General features: G+C 38.3%; 1 protein-coding gene across 14 annotated transcripts in view; it reads left to right on the top strand.

Moving 5' to 3' along the window:
* plch2a (phospholipase C, eta 2a) overlaps nucleotides 1-24476 on the top strand; it is a 145007-nt gene that overhangs the window by 79268 nt on the left and 41263 nt on the right. For 9 of the 14 annotated variants that reach the window (XM_077579804.1, XM_077579785.1, XM_077579902.1 and 6 more), the window contains exon 1: nucleotides 19238-19910. The exons of 3 other annotated variants lie outside the window; for them this stretch is intronic. In XM_077579804.1, the coding sequence (XP_077435930.1) occupies nucleotides 19682-19910 (229 nt within the window). In that variant the 5' untranslated portion in view covers nucleotides 19238-19681. Of the gene's footprint in view, nucleotides 1-15820; nucleotides 16035-16332; nucleotides 16352-19237; nucleotides 19911-24476 lie in introns of those variants that run through there. 2 more of the 14 variants (XM_077579794.1, XM_077579831.1) reach the window with 2 other exon arrangements.

Genomic DNA, 24476 nt, shown 5'->3' with positions numbered 1-24476 from the left:
TGAATAGAGCTGAACATTGAATTTACAAGCGAGCAGGTTGGAAACCAAGGTGGCACGGGCTGTAGTATTGAACGCATACAGAGGCAATCCTGAAAGGACGCGACTTCATAGTGTAGGTTGGCGACAAAACAGACAACACGTGATTTTGGTGGAAGTTGAGTGACCGACTAGAAAAGTACCTATGAGGTTAGGACCGGGATGATGTTGCCAGCTTGTTAAAGACCGTGCAATGTGAAATCATGGATTTGTTTCCAAACGTGCTGTGGTCAGCGCTCAGACGGCATATTTCCAATGTTGCAATGCAGAACCGGTGCGAGGCTATATTTGATGGTTTTGGGCCGAGTAGGTGGCTTTAGAGGATTTCTTGGACATCACATAGAAATGGGGACAAAGAAAAAATATACTTTATTATAGAAAAGAATAATAACAGGAGTGTGAAGTGTAATTGAGAGTGTCAAAGAGCAGTAAATGGATTATTACACCATAGGATGCAGGTAGGATTAACCTCACACGTCAAATTTTATGAGAAATCCTTCCACGGGTCATTGAACAACTCGCCTGCAGAATGATTGATTATTTGTAGGGTCCGTCTTTGAAATTTGCCACCTGCCTTGTGTATTAGCATCCCCTTTAGCAGATTCGATGATGCTATACTACTGTATATGATGCAAATTGCAGCACGGGCACAGTCTGATGAAGACTATGGAGAAGATATTAAACACTCTGTGTTAAATGAAAGCCTTCATAGCATTATTTAGTCATAGGTTGTGTCCCCAGGTGTTAGCGTATTTCTGTGGCTTCAGTTTAATAAATCTCACATGGTGGATTAGGTATAAAGCTATTTGATGATCTTGATAATGACTGATTGCACGTCATGGGTATTTTATCAAAGCAAGATTATCTGCCACTTTTAGAGGAAACTGCTGCAGTAATGGCAGTAAGCATGAAAACATTTAGAAACATTAACCTGTACATAATGCATAGTATGAAATCCACAAGTGAGTTGGTGTATGATAATGTGTTACCGAGCAGGTTCCACATGGATATAGTGCAGTTGGAGTACAAGATACTGGAGAAAGGCTTGTGTTTTCTTGGAGAGGAGGAGTACTATATTATTTTTATTCTTAAATTTTTCTTCATCGTGCTTTTTGTCCTTAATCACATTTAACTGCTTGAAACCATGAAATGATTTCCAAATAATCTTCTGACTGTATGGCATCATCTTTGAAATATCAGTGGGGTAAGAAAACATAAAATTGGTGTAGACAGGGAATGATTTGCTACAGGGCATCAATAAGAAGAAGTTTTAGTTGTGGTAGGCTATTGTATGATGTGGAGGTGTATAGTGCGGAGCTAATGGTGGATGAATCGGTCAATAACTGACCCCGACTTTTAATAGATGTTTGCAATGGTTTGTGCCTGCAGCTGCTGATGTCTCACCTGTTGTGTAATAACGTAGCCACTATTAACAGTCAAAGGTAAGAACATTAACTCTTTGACTGCCAGACGTTTTCAGAAAAGGGATGCCGTGGGTGCCTGCCGATTTAAGCATTTTTGACTGATCTTTCAAGTTCCTCAGAAAATTATGTGTTTGGACTATGGAAACACACATACTACCAAATGAAAGATTGGACTCTCATCTTTCATCAGAAAAAAAAGTTTGTTTCTACCTTATTCCGTTTTTCAGTAATCAACAATAGAAAATGGTTAGTTTCACCTCTGTTTTGAAAAAAAAAACGTCTTTTAACGTCTTTGGCACTCATCCATAGGATTTTATTAAACGTTATTTAACGTTTTTGGCAGTCAAAGAGTTAAAACAGCACCCTATTTTTGATAACAAGTGACGACACGTATGGCGATGCTGCAGTCTTGAATGTGATACTGCTTTCTTCATATGATGATGTTTGTTTGCATCTGTCATTCTTTGTGATACACCTCTCGTTGAGGCTGAACCATCTTTGACATGTCAGAGGATGCCTCAAAAAGCAAAACACATGCCCTAAAATAATCAATTAAATGCTGACTCAGGCCTTTTGTGTTACTCTCATTTGACCTCATGCGTTGCGGCTTTAACAATGGTCTTTGCAATTAAAAAATATATGTACGTTTTTGTCATATTTGTTAAAACTAGGGCCCGACCGATATGGATTTTATGGAGGCCGATTCCTATGTTGGCAGGAGAAAAAAAAATGATTAATGAACCGATTAATTTTAAAAATATACCGTAATTTCTGGACCATAAGGCGCACCTGGCCATAAGCCGCGCCAGCTAAATTTGGGAAATACTCGAGTTTGTTACAAATATAAGCCACACCCAGCTGCAGGCATTTTAATGTTACCGGGTTCCCGCTACTTTTTTTTCCATAATGAGGGCGCAAATTATCTCTCTCTCGTTCTGTCGCTCCTACTGTATTTGGGCTCACTTGGTTTGTTTTGCTCTGCTTGATGCTCTTGCGCGTCGTTTGTAGTGCGCCCCATTGTGATCTGATGGATAAGCCGCACCTTTGTATTAGCTGCAGGGTCGAATGCAAGGGAAAAAAGTAGCATCTTAAGTCCAGAATTTACTGTATATATATAATGCATGAAATACTTTTTACCCTATATATCCCAAATTCACATTTTCCTTAAGATTACATGAAATTAATGGCAATTTTCTGTTATATTTTTTTATGTATTCACAAAATGCAGATTTTATATAGGACACACAATAAATTAATTTTAAAAATAAGAATAAAATAAAACACAAATATCCAGGGACCACAGAAAACGTCCCAATCAAAATACAGTATGTAGTTGTGCAACGTCTTTTCAATGAATACAGTGAAGTGCAAAAATTGAAATAGAATACAACAGTGCTTCAAGTAACATTTAAGGTTTCTTACTATTTAACCAGAGTTTGAGAGTTTATCTTGTTCTAAAGTCATTCATTTTATTCAACTGTGGTGTCTCAGTCACCCGTAATGACATACATGACAAATGAAAGAAGAAGAAGACTTTAGACACAAAGAAGAAAATTGACATCAAATGAATATTGAAACACTGTCTGCTGAGCTGTAAATGATGTTAAATAATAATGCATCAGATTTATATAGCACTTTTCTAGACGCTTTACATTGGATACATTATTCATGCACTCACACATTCACACTCTGTTGGTGGCAAACTACTTTAGCAGCCACAGCTGCCCTGTGGCAGGCTGATGGAACCATTGCTGCCAGTGTGCGCTTACGGCCCCTCCGACCACCACCAAAAATTCACACCATGCATACACCAGTTTGAGAAGCACTGGGGGCAATGTCTTTCCCCAAGGACACATGATTTGGAGAGAGCGGGAGTCGAACAGACAACCTTCTGTTTACTGGAAAACCGTCTCTACCCCTGAGCCACGGCCGCCTCAAAAAAGAAATAGCCTACTGTACAATGCTACAGAATGCTACATTGATCAAATCGGAATGTCCGGTACAGGACCAAACAGCGACCCGGCCAGTTGTAAAACTCTTTGCGGTGATGGATGGTGCAACAAAGCTAGCTGCTATTGCTAATGTGATCGGCGATCGACTACCAGTGCAAAGTAGCAACATTCACTTTTTTTGTGAACGCCGAAGCGTGTGCGATCAATACATAACTTGCATCCATGATATTTTGGTTTTCGTGTCGTCCACAAACATGGAACACGTTGCCCATACAAGCTGTAATGTTGCCATAGGCATGGGCATCTTATATCTACACTATTGTAATGTTCGTATCTATCGTATGGTCTGTTTAGGGATGTCTCGAGTCAATACTCAATATCGGATTTTAGTAACAAGATTGGACCGAAACCTTTTTTTCCGCGTCGACCCGCTTTCCAGTTGCCGTAAATCATAATGCCACCATGTCTGTTGTGCAGAATTACTTTTCACTACAACAAAATGAGCTGCAATTGCTGTAAACATGCAGTTTCTTGTGGTGGAACCAGTAGGGCTTACTTTAACCAAGAGTCCAAGAAAATAACACAGAGGATTGTCAAATTCATTGTTTTAGATTGTCAAACAGTGGAAAACACTGGCTTTCATTTACAAATGAACTTTTTAGAGTAGCTTCCATCTCAACACTACATTACAGAGACGGTGCTACCGGAGCTATATAAAAATTATTTCAATCTGTTTATGATTCCTTCCACTACTTAGGGTTGAAGTAAATAAAATAAAAAACATAAAAAATAAAAAAAGGATCAGTGTTGTATCGGTATCAAAAAGAGCACACCGTTAAAAAAAATCGTAGCGGAAGTCAAAAAATCTTGTTTGGGACATCGCAAGGTATATTGTGTATGTAGACCTTCTAGATCCACTGAATGGAACCAAGATTTTTTTCCATTTGGTATTTTCTGATTTATATTCCCAAATGTAAATTCAACAATTCTGGATGTAAGAAATGTTTTTTTAATGTCCCATCCATCATTTTTCATTCGCAACTAAGCAAACATTTATCCCTAGGTGTTCACCACTTATACATTTGCTTATAAGGGAGTACACTTCTGTCATCTTTAAAAGCACCGTCTGGATGTTGCATAAGGTAAGATAATGTCGATGTGCAATAATTCACATGAGAATGCACAGAATGTGCTCAGTACATTTGTACACCAGCTCTTGTCTAATGCAAGAGACTCACAGGTTAAATTGTACTTTTGGTCGGACAGACCAAATATGGAAGGAAGGAAGAAAATGTGCCACAAATAGCCTCATCACATTACACAACAAAATGCAAAAAGTGGCAGCAAAGACATTTGTATCAAAGAATCTCACATCAGAAGGCTTGCCGACGTTACTACAAAGCTTTTCAATTCTAAAAGGTAGTAAGTATGTTTATTGCACATCTCCACATCTTCTGAAATGAAATCTTTGAACTATGGCTTTAAGCAGGAACAAGACGATGCAAACAAATTCAAATCCTATTCAATGTTTTGTCTGCTTCTTATTCAGCCATCCACACTCATCTCTCATTCACAATTTGATTGTACTAGCTCAATACAAAACTGTTGCCCAAACATTAACTTTAGCGTTACTTCTTGTTTAACTAAATTAAAACAACTTAGATGAAAACAATAATGCACTGACTATACCCTAATTATTATTATTCATTAAATGGTTTCAAATGCCAAAACCAACCTGGCACTTTTTCTAAATTGCTCATCGGGAAGGTTGGATCATTATAGACTGATGATTAATGAAGTGAACTGAGATTCAATTTCAAAACCTCTGATTCTGAAGGAGACGTGCTATCTACATGCTTCACAGGACCACCGCCATTTATTATTAACTCAAATATTGTTGTCCTTTACGGATATTAATGAAATTGTGTCCCGTATTTGGCATTTTTATCAAGTGATTAAAATCATCTATTTTTATGTTATTTGATTAGAATGATCATGGCACTATCTATCAACCTCAGACTGAAATGACTGACACCGACATTCTAGATCCCACATTGAAATGTCGGAATGCACTCTTACCATTTTGTGGTCTGGCCTACTTTTTTGATCTGAGAGTATTCATGCGACGTACTAGGAACATTTGCTGAATTGTATATTCATTTGCCATTTTGTGCCATTGCATTTAAGTGTCCTTGACAGGCACTCTATAAATTCAACTTATTATTCCTCTTTCCCATTTTCTGTCCTGCTTGTTCTCATTTGCCTCACGGGTGATCTGAGTCTATCCAAGATGACTTTGGATGAGAGACGGGGGTACAACCTAGACCAGGGATAGGCAAGTTCGGTCCTAGAGAGCCGCAGTCCTGCATGTTTTCGGTGTTTCCTGCCTCCAACCCAGGTGGTTCAAATCATCCGCTCATAATTACGTTCTGCAGGAGCCTCTCAGCTGTGTTCGAGGAGGGAGACGTCAAAAACATGCAGGACTGCGGCTCTTGAAAGAGGAATAAAATATCTTGTCCTCTTTGCGTGTTCCAAAACTTGAAGACAGATTTAATGTAAGAAAAAACACCTTTGCAAAAATGATTTTAATCTGACAGAGATCTCTGGACATCGTAACAGACTCCAATTCATCACTTAACAGGTGGAATTCAGAGCGCCGAATGTGTCTCTTCCGCATGTAAAATGGCTTCTTATAGTTAAAACCGACCGCCTCTCTTTCATTTGTAGACAAAACATACTCTCTGGGTACTTTTCCATGAGCGATGGCGAAAACAGAGTCAGGGGTGCGTGTTCGAAACAGATTCTGTTCTCAAGGACCAAATGTGTTTTCCCACAGAGAAGGAACTTCTAGACCAAATAATATGTCCCAGCTTAAGGTCAAATTATACTGAGTTCAACACTACTTGCTTTACACGTCTATAAAACCTTTCAACATGGTTAATATAAAGAATTAAGATGTTAATAATGTATAACAATGGTTAATATATGAAAATAAAGAATTTAAATGTTAATAATATCTAACACTCTCTAGGACCGAACTTGCCTACCCCTGACCTAGACTAGCCCTGGACTGGTCACCAGCCATTCCAAAGGTACTACATCATGTCTGTGGAAAATTCAGTCTTCAATTAACATGCAAACATGTACAGTATGTTTTTAAAATGTGGGAGGAAACTGGAGCAACTTGCCAACATGGACCCAGAATCTCAAAACTGTGACACAGATGTAAAAAGGCAACAGTGAAAGAATGTACTGTCACTGGCCGCAATTACGTTCATCCTCATTGTCTAATGAGACCCAATACAAAAGGTGTATCAAAGTCTTCTCTATGGTTGTAGTTGAATAAAATTCAATTTAGAGCTGGTGTCTGCCGAGCTTGAATCTCAGCTCTGGCTCCTGTGTGGCGTTTGCGTGTTCTCCACCCGCTTGCGTGGGTTTTCTGCCACATTCCATAAAGGACTCTAAATTGTCCTTAGGTGTGAATGTGATTGTGAGTGGTCGCTTGTCCCACTGTCGATGTGCCAACAGGGGATTGCCTGGCTTCAGTCCTGGACTTTTGTCCCAAGTCAGCTGGGATAGGCTCCAGCTCACATGCAACCCCAAAGTGTACGTCGACTGTTTTGGGTGTCTATTGAGCATGTTTATTATGTGAACATGCTACCATCGTTTTGTTTTAGTTTTGCTCTTATCGGTTATACAAAATGTATCATGTACAGTATGTATTTATCGTGCATACCAACAACATGCTAATTTTGTATAAACTATTGCTGTCAAAATTAAAGCATTGACTCTGGAGATTAATTTAAATTATTTAATGCATTGATTTTTTTTTTTAAGTCAGGTTTATTTACTTTATTTACTTCCACTTAGCCACTGGCGCTAAGATGGACAAACACGGACATAGGTAGTTTTACTTTCAGTTTTACTTGCTTGAAATTTGTTGGAGAAATTCCAAGCAATTTGTACATGTTACAAAGCCAAATGGGCTCTTTGCACAAATCCAGGTGGGCCTGACCACAGTGACCACAACGACAATGGTCAGACGCACCTGGATTAATCAGTTTGCCCAATCATGAAAGACGGGCAATGAAGAAGTGGTATTGAGTTCAGGAAGTATTGGCTTTGTGCAAAGAGCCCATTCAAATAGCATATTAGTTGTATGTCTTTGGTGTATCATCTCAGTTTTTCACTCAAGTAAATATCTGTTAAAAGCTTTGTAGAAAGAAGTAGAAGGAGTAGAAAAATGTGATTATTATAATTAATCATGATTAATTATGAAAAAATATGTGATTAAAAATATGTGATTAATTAGTTAAAATTGTTAATTGCTTGACAGTACTAGCATAGACAAAAAAAATCCAACATAAATTGTTTTGCCAGCTGCGAAAATCTTTTAATTTCATCGTATTGTGAAGATACTGTAATCATTCATCTTGTCATTTATTTATTTTTTACTTTACACTTTGGCTGCATTGAAACAGGTGAGACAAAAAAAAAAAGAACTGTGTATCCATATCTATTAATATGTATCTATAAGTTATGTAATTTGTATTTGTTATGTCCATGGACTGCATCTTGTCACTTTCTATTTGCTCGGTCTTCATGAACATCTTAATTACTTTGACTTCTTTAATACAAAAAGCGCAACCAACATTTCCTAAACTAATCATTTACAAAAGTTGCAATAGTCTAGTTGTACGGGAAATAGTAATGTTTCAAAACTGAAGTGTTAATATGAGTCAAAAGCCGCAATACTGTATTACGAGAATAAAGTTGCCACGCTCTCTCTCTCTCTTGAGAACTGCTTAATCAGGTAATTGAAGAAAAAAAAAACAGATGCTTTATGAGCGGTCCGTCACCGGACTGGCACAGAAAATTGTTAATGACCCGACTCACATCCTGCATCATGAGCTCCAGCTACTGCCTTCCGGCAGGAGATTCAGGACCCCCAGAACCAGGCTGAACCGCTACAAAAACTCATTCCTGCCGACATCCATCAAACTGCTTAACAACCGACATTAACTCAGTTAAGATATATGGTGCAATGTTGTGTACATACTCATGTGTGTGTATATATAGATATAGGAGTGTGTATATGTGTGTGTGTATATGGGTGTGTGTGCAATGTACAGACGCTCCCCAACTTACGAACGAGTTACGTTCCGAGCGATCGTTCGTAAGGTGAATTTGTTCGTAAGTTGCCTCAGTGCTATATTTTGTATTATAATTTATGTTTAAAGAGAATACGTACAGTACTGTACTACGTATGTTAGAGAGAGAGAGCGAGAGACACACACAGTATGTACATGTACGTAATAAGATAAATAAAATGAAGTTTAACTTACTTTTGGAAGATGTACTCGATGCTTAAGGAGAGGAGGAGGAGTAAGAGGAGGATTTTATATCATGAGAGGTTCTTCGTCGTCGCTGGAATGGGCTTCAAAAGTTACTTCCTCCTCCGTAACTTCAATGTAGGAAGAAGTTGAGGGTCGCGGAGAAGAAGATGAGGGTTGATGAGTATCTTCCTTGGAGGATTTACTAGAAACTGGCCAAAAGAAGCGATCTAACGACGATTGCACAGTTTTCTTTTTTCATCATAAATGATGCGGTAGCACTGTATGGCATCATTCAATTGATTTGCAACCTTTGTGCAACGTTCAATATTTGGGTCTTGCTGCTCGAAGAGTGCGATGGCTTTATCTATGAGCGACAGGCGTTTCTTCTTCTTCCTCCTCCTCGACACGTTGCTGAGCCTCCAATGCTGGGTGAGCTCTCACAGCGCCAAGCGTCGGTATTAGCGGCGGAAAGAAGCACTACAGTACTCGGAAAAAGGTGCGCAATAAAAAATCTAACTTACAGCATCTCTTTCCGAACATTTTTTGACATGCGCGCATGCGCGCAGACATGTTCGTATGTACCGTTGTTCGTAACACGAATGTTCGTAAGTAGGGGAGCGTCTGTACTTCTCTACACATGTATACTTCTGTGAAGACTTCTGGGAAGTCTTCTACTTATTGCTGCACTTCTTATTTATTTAATTTTTAATTTTATCTCTTTCTATTCTGTTGTTTTCTCTTTACTATAAACTGCAGCTGGACGGAGTCCAGGAAAAAGTTCCCCACGGGGAAAATAAAAGTATATCGTATCGTATCGTATCGTAATATTTCAGCTTTAAGTAAAGGAGTTCTGTGTGAGAAAGTGAATCTAGGCTCTCACCTCTCAAAGAGTAACCGGCCGCGATACCTGGAAGCCGTGGCTCCATAAGCCTCCACACATGCTGGTGTTTCATTAGCAGCTCTGTGACAGGAATGCATCGGTTAACTATGAGACATGTTTTGTGACCTCAAGTGCAGCGCTGTTGAAGGGAATACTGACGACTGCTCTCGGTGGGTAGTCCTGGCAGTTCTGTGGCATCATGTACAGTACAATAAGAGACCCCTCATCTCTGACTTTGAATTTTGCTGTTGGCCCGGCAAAGAAGAATTACACCACAGGCTCACTTTTTGAAATGATGTGAAAACTTGAAGGAGGCCACGATGGCAAACAGATCTGGATCAGGTAAAGACCCAAATTACTTGTTTAGTGCATGTGTCTATGTTGGTGGTATTTTAACATGTAAAATATACTTTTGGGTTTTCAGGTTCTTTCTAGTTGACATGGCACAGACAAAAAATATCAAATATCAGTCATTTGTGCAACTTGATGGCTACAATGAAATTGTAGCTCATGGGCAGCAATCTAAGTCAGTGAAATTGCTCATGTACTATAATTTCTAAAAGTTTTGAAAAGGTTGAAAAGTTCAACAATACTTACCAGTGTGTTTTTGTGAGGATGCGTTTTAAAAATTCTAGCTTGCTGATTCTGCAAGTGGAAATAAACTAAATAGGCTCAAGGACATACAGCACATATGTCATACTTTATTCATGTGACTCTCTTAACATGTTACTGCTAGTTTTTGCTTGTTGTGATGATTGATTAATCCAAGTTGCTCAAATCTTCTTTGCGTGTGCACTTCTTTTTGGGTTTATGTGTAAGAAAAGCTGTGCCAGTTAGGCTTGATCAATATCTAATGTTATTCCCCTGAAACTATTTCGTGTTTTTTTTCTTATGTTGATAGAAGTTGTGAAGCATGACTCAGCGTTTGTTGTCATATTCTTTTCTTATGGCAAGAAAAGGGTGAAGATGATGTAAATGCCAAATCTTGGACCTCAAAACAAACTCAGCAAAAAGAAAAAGAAAAATAGAGCAAATAATCAGAATTTATTCAACCAAAGAATCAGGTTAGAAACAAGAACAAGTAACAAACAAAAGGTCAACGTAAAATGACAACTTTCAAATACAACAAACTCAAAGAGGTGGAAGGAGGTTGCATAACCCAGACATAAACACGCATAATCTAACTACACAAGGTAGAAACACAAGAGAACACACAATGTTAGAAATATTTACATTTATCAATGGAAACATAAAAGATGTTAAATACAGCCAGGTTAAACACGACAACATACGAGGAATGAGAAATGCAATACAATACGCGGCGTCTTCCTCCTGCTTCTACCATGTCTAAAAACCCAAATGATGATAATTGACAGCAAGTGCGACACAGTAGACTCCGCCCACCAACAATCCCCAAGAAGACAGTCAGGCAGAGAACCAGGACATGACAAAAAAGATGATTCTAGTCCTATGTTCAAAAGCAAAGACTCATGTCTGGGTGCCATGAGAGCGTGTAGGCTGCTGCATACACGAGACTGTAGTTTAAATGTCAAAGGACCAATGAAATGCCAAATGGTTCCTTATCTCATTTTGATTTTGATTAGAAGAAGCATTTTCACTTCCTTCTCTTCCACGTGCAGACATCACAAGGCCTCCACATGGAAGTTAATGTCAAAACATTATTTTTGTCATTGGAGATGTGCCTGCAGGGCCGGCAGAATGAAGCACTTGCAAGGAGTTGTAAAATGATTGACGCGTGGGTCAATAGAATTTGCCATGGCACGCAATTAGTCGTATGTGTGAATGAAAGCTATCAGAGCAGAGGGACGGTGCTCACACATGGCCGACTGTTCCTGTTCATCTCACATCTCGCTGGCCTTCCACTCAACAGCTTTCCTGTCTCCAACAACATCCTGTTGACTTTGCAATGGTGACAAAACACAATTATAGCAACCTTGTATCGATCCCCTACCAATTAAAAGTACATTTTTCACTGGCTTCTCAAATGGGCCCCTTGTGTTCCCTTTTCAAGTTATTTAATCATTTTCTCTGTTGATTTTTATTACTTTCTCTCTCAAAACTCACCACGGCATCAACTCATAATATGATGTGTCTTCTATCTCAAATCTGACCTTACAGTCTGCAGATACATAATCATTGAGTTATTTGTACAAAATGCATGCACATACCATCCATCCATCTTCTACAGCTTAATCTGTTCAGGTTCGTGGGACTTTCTGACTTTACATCGCATATTTTGTTTCCTGTTAAATGCTGGCTTGTTTAGCATTGAACAGGCCTTTTCTAAATTCTGTATTAGCATCGTCTAAATGTTGACACATCTGGGCAGCTGTAGACTAAATTAACCATAATCTTTAAATATTCATTTGTTTTAGAGAATTGCTTTTGGTCCATCATCCCTCCGTTTTGCAAAGAGATTGTCCTCATTAGGGTCATGGACTGGTCGTCAGCCAATTGCAGGCCAAGTATAGTAAAAAAAAATATATAAAAAAAATCACCTATGGACTATTTCGATTCCTTCTATCAACCTAGAAGAAAAAGAAGAAAACTCAAACACTGGGAGAACATGCAAATTCCTGACAGGAGGGCTTGAGGCGAGATTTGAACACAGAATCTCTCAACTGTGAGGCAGACAGCCTAACCACTAGGCCGACGTACTACGTCTGGTCCTCTTTACAGACATCCATGGGTGTTTTTTCTCTTTTTATTCTATTATGGATGTTTTAATTGCTAAGCACACCTTGGGTAGCATTTTAAAGATGATTTTTTGATTGATTGATTTTTCATCTTTGTCAACATCTATCATTTATACGTACAATTAAAATTTCAAGCCAAATTAATAGAGATGACTTGAGAATGGCTGCCGGTTGGGAATAGAAAGTGTGTACTTGACTTGCACAAATTCTGTTCTTCACGGCCATACTGGTTGGAGAGAGTTCCAATCTGAAAAGAGCTTTTGAAAATCTCCTAGCGAGATTTCTTATCTCATTTTAAATGGTGACTTGAATATATAAATATCATGATTATCATTTTTTCCCTCTGAATTTTACCTTTTTCGGCAAAACCAATCAGTTCAAAGTGAAAAAGAAGAATATGCAATTTTATCTTGCAGCAGACAAGTTTTATTTCTGCGCATGTAAATGTGGTGGCCTATCCGCCACACCCCTTTCAAAAAGAAAATGTTTTATATTTTTGAGTATTTGGAGCAGACATCTCAAAGATGAGACGAATCCAGGAAGATAATCAGCTAGATAAACATTTATATTTACTACACTGCTTTGTATTTTGTGCGTCCCCTGATCTGGAGAGTAGTCCGATCCATACATAAAGCAGTCGTGGCCATAAATACTGACGCAGCACCAATTTTGGGCCAGACCAACACTAATTATTGGGTCGCAGTGGTTGCTGATGTATTGGGTTAGGATCACGCAGCAGCAGCTCAGCAGCGACCCTAATGAGGACAAACATTACACTATATCAAAAAAAATGGCTAGTTACTGCCATGAAAACTTTTGCTGTCTGATGTAACCAAATCAGGCTCACAATTGACACCACTTTGTAAACATTAATTTCTTATGACCTTCATCTGATAAAGGTCATCATGGGAGCAACCATATTAATAGATGTGGATAATTAAATTGGATTTAAGTCATACTGTACACGATGTAGACAAGTGTACATGCACAATTAAAGGTCTAATGTGAGATTAGATTATCTGTCCTGTGTCTATGTTTCTCTTTAGGCGTTTGAATATGTGTGGTCTGAAACAAGATACTAGAAGAACCCCTGTTGTCTTTATACTGTGTTTTTAGACAAAAGTGTCAACAGCAGTTTGAGAGCAGATTTACGCAGCAGCCCCTTCTGCCCCTGCCTCCAATTGGCCACCTAATGTGCGTCTCCTAAAACATCAGACAGGTTTACGGGATTCTGCAGAAGCTAATCTTCTGCACTGAAACCACCACACTCACTAACACACACAAGCTGGGATCATTCCCCTGCAGAGCCAACCAGCAGGCCTCTGCCTTCTCTGTGCCACGATGCCATCTGGCACTGTTACATGGTTTGGTAACTGCACACACAGTTACGTTCATTCAGTGCCTAGAACAATGGAAACAAGTTGTTCAGCACTTGTTCAAAAACCCCAGTGGAAATATCCTTGCTCAATATTTTGGCCAAGCCTTTTTTTTTCACCAATTAGAAAGTGATCGACTGTAACATATCACATTATCATGATCGTGGTGATCCATTAGTCTGCTAATCTGCTATCTAAAATTATTTTGAATTATGATGATTATAATAATTACAGGACAGCACATTGTCACAGATGGAGATGGTCTGCCCCTGATATGTCCTGCGTTCATGCAGAGGTTGATGTAATGTTCCTCGCTGTTTTATTTATAGCCGCTAAGAGGGAGTGAGGGAGTTTGTTGGGCTCTCCTTCCCTCCCTTCCTCCCTCCCTCCCTCTGTCCCTCCCCCTTCTCTCTCTCTCCCCCCCTCTTTCTCCCTCTCATTGCAAGGAGCCTTCTATATGCAAATCATATTTTATATGAAAATCAAGCAAAAATTCAGAAAATTAGGCAATATTACCAGTGCATGTAAATAAATGCAAATACAGGTGACATACAAGCACAAACACTACCGGTGTTTATTACTAACGCTCAAAATATATTTTGTAAACTGTCACATCACATTGATTATCAATCTATTAATTGTCAAAAATGTTACTATCCCAAAAAACTACAGCCAATTCAAAGAAGCAGATCAATTTCGGAGTCAGTGGCCCCAAGTTACCCACAAACCATTAAAATATCTTTGGCACTTGAATTTTTATTTTTTTATTTATGCCAGTGTAATCAATTGCCAATTGCTCAGTTCAGTCATGTGTGTTTTTCTAAACCTATGAAAGTAGCTGCCATCAAGCAACTTCTAAAAGAGAGAATTCTTGTGAGCAAATTATAGACCCCTCAAACCTCCCCTTCTTAACCAAGATTGTTGAGAAAGTGTTTTTTTGTTGTTGTTTTTTTACATCAACTCAGTAATTTCTTTAACTCAAATTGACTTTTCAATAAATTTAATCAGGTTTCTGACCTCAACACAGTACAGAGTCAGCTGGTATGAAAGTACTAAATTTAATAATACTGAACAAATGATGGAGGAAAGGTGTAATTTAGTGCTATTGGATCACATTGCAACCTTTGAAACAATAGATCACATATTGTTGAATATTTGGAAACTCGGGTATGTCTAAATGAAGCAGTCCTAAAATGGTTCAGGTCCAATTTGGAAAAAAATGAGTTATTTTGTGACCATTTGAAGTTTTAAATCTGATCAAACAGCCATCACACGTGGGGTCCCTCAAGGGTCAGGCCTTGAACCTCTTTTGTTCAGCCGGTATATGCTACGCTTGGATCAAATTCTTCAGAACGCTAATGTTGGTTATCCGGCAGGTGATACGCAACTAAGTCAGCCAAGTCACAATAGTTCAATTAACGCGCTATTAATTAACTCGATGAACCAACATTTCCTTCAATTAAACCAAAACACAACTGAGGTAATTGTTTTGGGCAATAAAGAGAAGAGGATTTAATAACTTAGACAACTTTGACAAACCCAAAGCGGACATTTCCATTCTTCATCAACTGCAATCAGATTTGAAGGCAGTTTTTGGCTATTGGTTCACTAATGGTCAATTGCGTGTGAGTGAAGGACTCGAAAATAACCGCTGATGAGGAAAGAACGGCTGTGAAATTAATCACCTGGGCGTCGGCCTACTTTTAGGTCTTGGGGTTGATTCTGGGTGTTTGCACGTTCTCCCTTATTCTCATTTCTCTCAGTAGTTCTGTTAAATGAATGTAGGTGTGGATGTGAGAGTGCTTCTTTTATTGGTTGTATTGTTTATTTGTAAACATACAACTGTACCTATAAACACTGTATGCATCACATCAGCTGCAATCTTGTAACTATGTTTGATGTATATTGTCCCTGACAAATAAAGAAGTCAATAAAAATAATTGTAACAATTTTAAATAATAATTTTCTCATTTCCCGTGTGTTCGCAAATGCGGCATTCTTGGGAATTGCACGTGCGTGCGCGTCCCTGGTCATGACGTCATGGAACGCTACGTCGCTACTCGGCGTTTACGCAGGACGTACGTGAACGTGAAGGGAGTTCCACCTCGTTGCATTCATACAATATGCGACACATTCATAATTTATACGAGTCAACGCATCATTGGTTTTACAACAAGCCGTCGAAAATTCATAAATACATCACTTGGCCAAAAGTCCGAAAACTGGGCAGTAAATCGCATTTTGGCCTACTTTTTGAAAACAGCGTTTCAAAATGTCGAAGTGGAAAAAGCAAAAAAGGCAATCGTGGTCACGGTGAGTTGTCTGTAAATTCCTTGCCCATATGTTTTTTTTTTTTTTATCCCCACGAACACTTGCCAAAATAATTAATGCAGCATTAATTCAATCTGCTGTAGCAATTCGTTCACTCACTGCCTGTTCTAATCGGTTACTACTACGGCACGTTTCTGAATGAAAAGACGAAAAATGAGTACCCATGACGGTGGCAACTGAGTGATTGTTGGCTAGCTAGAGTGTTTTCAAAAAGTGACTAAAGTGACAGCTGAATGGATTGCAGCCTGCTCTCGCTCCAGGAAGGCTCTGCTGATCCGGATCATTCCACACTATTTCAGGTCAGTCCGGACCTCTCTTTAATTATAGATAACACAGTGGGAAGGTAAAACCTTCTTTAGCGCTCGCTGGTGACAGAATCCTTAATTGGACAGAGGTGAGCTAATGCTAGTCGTGTCCCACTTACAGTCTACTTTGAGCTTTGCTGACACAAGCATAAATCCTGTCATCATGCTGCCCTGATGATGTTCTGATTTGAGTGCGAGGGATCTATGAGACTTCTATTTGTGTGCAGAATTTTCATTTGAATCATCACTCTGCCTGTGGCAGTTTAGTTGACTACAGGGGGTGTTTATGTGTGTTTCATAAAATCACATATGAGAGGCTGTAATAATTAGTCTTCATCTTGTCTGGTATGCCCAGAGGTTGGATGAATATGTACAAAATGTTCGTTTGATGGGCTAGGTCCAACTTATTAACTCTGGATCACGATCCAGCTGCGGATCAATTTCTGAACATTTATGAAATTTAAAATGCTAAAGGTGTGTGCTTAAGACAACAATTCTTAACACTTTATACAATTTGGCGACAATTCATTTTAGTCTTCTTATGGGTACATGCAACAAAAATATGGAATGTCTTAAACAAGCTATTGAAATCTATATTTTTATGAAATGTTTAGTTTGGTATTTGCACTCTACAAAGTGTGCCCTCCTTTCTTTTTTTTTTTAATTTAAATTATTTAATTAGTGTCAGCTAAGCGTACTTTGCCTTTGCAGGGACCTTGTTTGTTATGTGTGTTCTGTGATGATGCACTGTCTGAATTATATTGACATTTGGCATGTGAACGGGTGCTAAGACCCCTGCTGCTGCTGTCAATGTTGCCAATGTACCAGTTCCAGAAACGCACTGGTGACATCATGGACACCACAAGTCTCTTATTGTATTCAGAGTCATTTGCAGAGTCACAGCACCTGGAAACCAATTAACAGGTGGGAGGGGGGACAAAAAAAATCAAACCCTACCGTGCACAGAAAGTTCGCACATGAGTACAAGAATTATTAAGAGCGTATTAACCAGAAGTAAGATGCACTTGCATTGTGAATAATTGATTCACATTTATTAGATATTTATTTTGTAAGTGTTACACAGCGTTGATGTTGGTAGGAAGGCACGGATGGGTGAGCACCTTATGTGAATGCAGCACTCTGTTTACAGTGCCCACAGTTGTCAAAATGAACTTTATTTTAATATTTTCCAAGTAGATAACACACAGAGTTAGTTGGTGACTTAGTGTAACTCGGGTGTTATGGTTGTATTGTGTGTGTAATTGTCATAAATAAATATATGTGCGTACTGCATACTGTGTAGTAATGCTGCTGTAACTTTAATACACAATGATGTTTTATAGACTAGAGTGAAACGTGAAAATAACACAGTCACCAGCCATTAAAGAGTGTGATGGCAAATAAAAAACGGCTGGCTGTCTAGAATAGAGGTTCGTGTGTGTGTGCCTTGTGTGTTGTTGCTACCAGAGAAAAGCAGGAGCTGGAAAAGGTTGGTGAGATTCGGGTAAAGGACTTCAGTCATGTGAAAAGGTAGCACTAGCTGGCCAAACAAGCATGAAAATCTCCCCTAACTTCTAAGTTTGTACCAGTTAAGAAGTGTCCTCAGAGGACTGAGAGTTAATATTATGAAACTATTTCTGATATTATACCATGTGAGCACCTGTGGATTTTGAAATTATTGTTAGTCCTTCACTTTGCTGTTAATGAATGTGTTGTCTTTGCAACTAAAACAACTGATTGATTTTGCGATTCCTCATTCATGTTTAGAATGTTACAGCAACATTTTTAGTTTAAAACAAGATGCCACTTGTTATTAGTTAACTTTTTCTTTTAAACTTGCTTTGCCATGCCATATGTATGCGTCCACATGGGAGAAAATAAATCCAAATTGGGTCAATTAAATCGTGTAGTCTAAATTCAGCCCATTTATGTTCTGCAAGGAGGTCATATTTTTGCATGCGTGTGTTTGTGTGCGTGTGTGTGCACACGCATCTGTGTGTTACACAAAAAACAAAAAAAGTTGGCCAATTTCTATGAGACTTTGTGGACTGGAGGAGCACGGGCCTCAAGTAACTCAAATGGTGAAAAATGAGAAAATGTCATATTGGGTTCTTCCAGGAGTTGGCTGGAAGATTGAAACAATCTGACAAATTGATAGAATGCAGAGGAAATTGTTTGACTACTGCTGGATCTTTGGTCAGACAATACACAGTGATGTGGCGGGTTATTTATTTTCCGTTATTGTTTTCGAGGTTGATTCTGTGAATAGCCTTATTCCTACTTTATTTGTTTTAAAGCCGTCCATTTCCAATTCATATCTTGCAACTGTGTTGTACCTGTTTTGTAGCAGTCTGGACTCCAGAGTTTTAATATATTTTGACACCTTTCACCGTGCTCAGACTACCATATCAGACCTTGACCTGTTTCAGTCAACAATTGATGCTCGTGACACTATGTGTGCTGTGGTGGTTTGAGCTGGCAAATATGAAAGTAGTGGACTTGAATATCATCACTCACTCACATTCATTTATTTGTGGTTATACAAACCCTTTGATTGGAAAATCTAGAAAAATACTGTTAATGAATATGAAGGCACGTTGGAAAAAAGAGCAGACTGGTGTTTAAAGTGTGAAAAAGACGTATTGTCTTTCCAAGTTTATTTAAAGAATGGATTATATAGCGTTGTTTGTGATCCTTAAATTAAGCTTTTCTTTTTTTAATCAACAATCGTTTATTTCAGAGCTTGCCTCTTTACCATCTTTTTTTCTGTGGGTCATTCTGTCTCAATCCACACCATTAGCAAATCTCTTAGACTAGGATTATGGCTCCAAAGGGATTTAGGATTTCCACCCACCTCACACATGTTGCAGTTGCAATTTGTGTGCTGTGCTTCCACGTCTCTTCTACCTGCCTGACACCGCTGCTACTTCCAGAAGACCTCAGCAATTTCAGCACTCTTGAAAGAAATAATGGCACAGAATGGAGATAAATTGCAGATTTCAAAACAAACTGCTGGAGATGATTTTTCCTTTTTTTTTTTTTGTGGGTTTTTGCAATTGAGGAATATTAAGGAGATGGCAGTGCAATAAGCAAGGTTGCTGAAGCAATAACATTACAGGATTATTGACCAACTGTTGATTCCAAACAGTCAGTGAGAGGCATTCTTCCTGTGGGCTTTTTCCCACCTCTTTGGATAATACATTGAAAATGGGACCCAACCAGTGAGTGATACTACGGATGAAAAACGAGATATCGATTGAAGATACTCAATAAAACAGACCGAGAGAATAATATTCAGCCAATTTAAAATTTCTGTAATTCTCAATGAGTGCCCACAAGAAGACAAACTTCTTGTCCATTGGCCCAATGTCTTCGGCCCTGATGTGCTCAGCTGCTGTGGCAACTGTTGACATCCCTGGACCTCCAACTAAAGGAGCCTTCTCCGTCAACGACAAGGATGTGGCTGAATCAAAATCAACATATGTGGTGGATGAGTTCTTCTGGATAGGCAGCAGCATTATAGCCTTTTCAAAGTGGAGGCTTGGCTACATGGGTAAGCCAAGAATGATTATTGTTTTGATCACAGCTCGTCTACAGAGACATCTGGATTCTGCGCAAAGCTTAGATTTTTTCTTATAAATGCTTTTCATGCATCATTCCTAAACCCGAGCGTCTCATACCCAAATTGAGCAGTTGCCATTATATGCAGCTCTTTCATGTTACTCACAATATAACTAAATTCTATTAACACAAATTCAGATTCTTGGTGATGATTAACTCATTCACTGCCATTGACGACTATAGACGTCAAAAATTCATGTGAACTATTTCTATTAGTTAAAATTTTTTTCATTTAATTTATCAAAACCTAGAAAAAACTTTTTTACTGTACATTTACAACAGATATAAAATTTGTGATTAATCGTGAGTCAACTATTGAAGTCATGCGATTAATTACGATTACAAATTTTAAACGTCTGACACCCCTCATTCATAATATTTTTTTTTTTAATTAGGGGCGTCAGGCGATTACATTTTTTTATTGTAATTAATCACATGACTTCACTAGTTAACTAACGATTAATCACACATAGTATATCTATTCTGAATGTACAATAAAAAAATTATAGGTTTTCATACTTTTTATTAGCAAAAGTGGAAAAAAATGTTAAACTAATAGAAATAGTTCAAATGAATTTTTAACGTCTATAGCCGTCAATGGCAGTGAATGAGTTAATGGGCCTGTTAACACCCACTGGAAGTTGCATTGTCATTGTAAGTCAGCACGTACTGTTTCTGAAGTTAGCTTTTACAGACTAAATTATCTTAATATATTTTTTTACTTTTAGCCATCCAAAATTAAAAATATGAACTCATTGGTTAGCATTGTGTTGCCATAATCGCGTTAAAATAAAACGTGTTGCTAGCATGAATATACATATAAAACACTTTCATGCCATAAATATAAAATTCCAATGAAATCAATCGGGAAGGTGGTAAATGAGCATGTCTTTTTGTGCCAGGTTATTACAGTTTCTTATGTTGATGTACACGATTCGAAAACTTGAAACTTCGCATGCCTGCTTTTTTTTTTTTTTTTTACATCATAGACCCCGTGCCTTATGTGGTCTCTTTTTCATGGTAGGTCTATCTTGTACATCAAACTCATTTTATGGCCGATAGAATTGACTTTACATTTAGGTTACATCTTTCTCATGGTGTAACTGTCAATTTTCTGTCTCTAAGATGTCTGGCAATAGATACCATATTTTGCCATATTATCTGACCAAAATTCCGTAAATGCTCATTACACAAAGAAAAATCATTGGAGGAGCAAATAATTCTTTTACAGCAGATTGAGTGGAGCTCCTCTGATGGATAAAGAAATACAGTACATTGAGACCCAATGTTCCATGTTTGGCAAACCAATACGACTGTAATTCACGGTGTAAACAATCCAGGTCACAAGCTGCCTGCTGGCCTGTCTCTCTGTTGGCAGCACGGTTACTCAAAAGAGGTCAACTATCACCCAATTTTGTCCATTAAGACTATTCTTCTATCATAAACACTAGAATTGTGTAGGCCTCGATGTAGGTCATTACCATTATATTCTCTCTTTTAGTATGTTCTATATGTTATTGAACTGTATATAACCTACAGTATGTCATTGGGCTAGCTGCTTTTACGTCAGTACCGCAAGATCACCTGCATGTGCATTGGGTCAGCGCCATATGGCCCGCAGGCAATCCCTGGAGCTTAACCTGCTGCCCTGACGGTCTAGTGTAACACAACAAGGTCTGTTTGACCCATACTGTGAGTTTGGCAGGAAAAACAAACTTATGGCATCCTCCCATCACAGATGCAACCAAACTGCTAACATGACTTTAGCCTCAGCAAGTTACGTAGTGTCTGCTTCCTAATTGTGTCCTTCTAGTAGCCACGACAGCTGTGACCTCAAACTGCTCTGCTTTCATGCCATTTAAATACTTAAGTCTCCATATAGGTCATTTCTTTATATGGAAACTGTGTCTTCTCAAGAAGCTGACCAGGAGATGAATGACTACTTTCCTGTTAATCTTAATGGCATATGTTTTTTTTTACAGTAGCATGCGTTGGGCTGGCATTAAAGCATATGACCAGACGAACCATATTTTTTTTTGTGTGTATCGATCTTTGAAGTTGATAAGTAGCTACAATTTTTAAGGTGTACTTATATTAGGCAGTCAAGCACAATTGGCCTCTAAAATCCAGATTATTTGACTTGTCGTATTAATATGATGATTCCTCCATTAGGTTTATATAGTTAATGATGAATGATCAAAATAAGATACAAAGTTAACTCATTCACTGCCATTGACGGCTATAGATGTCAAAAATTAATTTAAACTATTTCTAGTAGTTTAAATTTTTTTCCACTTTAGTTAACAAGAGTATGAAAACCTAGATCTTTTTTTTATTGTACATTTAGAACAAATATAAAATGTGATTAATCGTGAGTTAACTAGTGAAGTCATGCGATTAATTACACTTAAAAATTTTAACCGCCTGACGCGATAAAAAAGAAAAAGATTGCCAGAGAAAAAGAAAAGATTATTAAAAATTAGGGGCATCAGGTGATTACAATTTTTAATCGTAATTAATTGCATGTCTTTACTAGTTAACTCACAATTAATCACAAATTGTATATCTGCTCTAAATGTACAAAAATGTTTTGGGTTTTCATACTCTTGTTAACAAAAGTAGAAAAAAAAGTTTAACTCATGGAAATAGTTCAAATGAATTTTTGACGTCTATGACCATCAATGGCAGTGAATGAGTTAAAAAAGTTGTGTCATAGTAATATTATCATGTCACATCACATGGAATCAATGTAACATGATAACGGTAATTAAGTATGTTCTAAATTTGAGCCAAAATGCAAACTTACACTATATAAAAAAAAAAGCTTACCATAATCAAAGTACTATTGCACTAATGGGCTAAAATTTTGGTGGCTTAGTCAAAAAAAAATGCTGTTGCTTTTGTTTTAAATGCCACTGAAGCCATCTCACAGTAGCAAATTGACAGTTGTTTTGTCTAGCAGCATGTTCATTTCTGGTGAGAGGCCATGATGGATATTAGCTGTGGGCACGTCATGTAGGCTGAGGCGGGGCAGGTTTGGACATGTCAAAAGGGAGTTTTCTTCTCTGACTGAAGACTATGCCATGCCATTTTCAGATCCCAACCGATCCCAATTTAATCTTGTAATCAAAGTTACAATTTTGGATAGGGATGGGCGAATACTGATACCAGACATTGGTATTGGGCCAATATCAGGCCTTATTTCAAGGTATTGGTACTCGCGACAGTATGGGCCGCCCTCTTGTGCCTGTTTTATGATGAGGCGTTAATAAGGCGAAAATTGGCGTTAATTTCATGCAATTTTAAGGAAAAAATACTATATTTTGAATATATAGGTCTTTCTTTACAGCACGGTGGCTGACTGGTTAGCACGTCCGCCTCCCAGTGCAGAGGACGTGAGATTGAGTCCGGGCTTCGGCCTTCCTGGGTGGAGTTTGCATGTTCTCCCCGTGCTTGCGTGGGTTTTCACCGGGTACTCCGGTTTCCTCCCACATTCCAAAGACATGCATGGCAGGTTAATTAAACACTCCAAATTGTCCATAGGTGTGATTGTGAGTATGGTTGTTCGTCTTTGTGTGCCCTGCGATTGGCTGGCAACCAGTTCAGGGTGTAACCTGCCTACTGCCCGAAGCCAGCTGGGATAGGCTCCAGCACCCCCGCGACCCTTGTGAGGAAAAGCAGTCAAGAAAATGGATGGATGGATGGAGGTCTTTCTTCAAAATGATCTGTCATTTTTGTGTGTGAAAATTGTATGTGTACGGGTGGTATTGTTGAGTTCTCACACTGATATCAGTGTGAAAATAAGTGGTATCGAACTACTTTTGGATGCGTAAAAATTTTGGATGCTCAAAAATCGAAGCAAACATACTCAAATAAAAAAACTCCTTAAAGCTCACTTAAAGTTGCTGTATGTAACAATTGGCCCAAAGTATCTTTACAATTGCCTTTTTATTTGACTGAAATATCTTCTTATTAACACCATAACTTTTCACAATGGGTACTCCTGCAAGCCTCTGGCCAATAGCTTTATGACTGGATTCAGGTTCGAATTTCCCGCTCTCTGTCTGCAGATGTGACGTCATGTGTGTATTGTGTACGTGAAGAACAGGGTGTGTGGATAATTTTTTGGGCCACGGGTGGCTGTAGCAATTCGAAATTCAATTTTCTGCGTTCAGCAGCTATAAAGTTACAAATATTACTGATACAGCAGTTGTGGTGGAAATCTATTAAAACAATGTAATTTTCTACTTTGCGCACACGCACGCACACACACCATCTCATTATTTGATTATGTATCATGCCTCCTTATCCTTCAACATTACTTTGAAACCCAATCAATGTCAAATGACGTTTTTCCTCATTATCTCTGTTTTGCGGCTGGTGCTCTTTGAATAATTATTGAAATAACACATTCAACAAGTTCATACTGTCATAGTGTAGAGTTGATTGTGGATTGTTTTTTTTTCTTTATTGATTCTGGCTACAAATTGTAGAGTGT

The sequence above is a fragment of the Vanacampus margaritifer genome, chromosome 1 (genome assembly GCF_051991255.1).
Source record: "Vanacampus margaritifer isolate UIUO_Vmar chromosome 1, RoL_Vmar_1.0, whole genome shotgun sequence".
Taxonomy (NCBI): domain Eukaryota; kingdom Metazoa; phylum Chordata; class Actinopteri; order Syngnathiformes; family Syngnathidae; genus Vanacampus; species Vanacampus margaritifer.
Note: the sequence above shows the minus strand (reverse complement) of the source record. Positions and strands in the feature narration are given on the sequence as shown.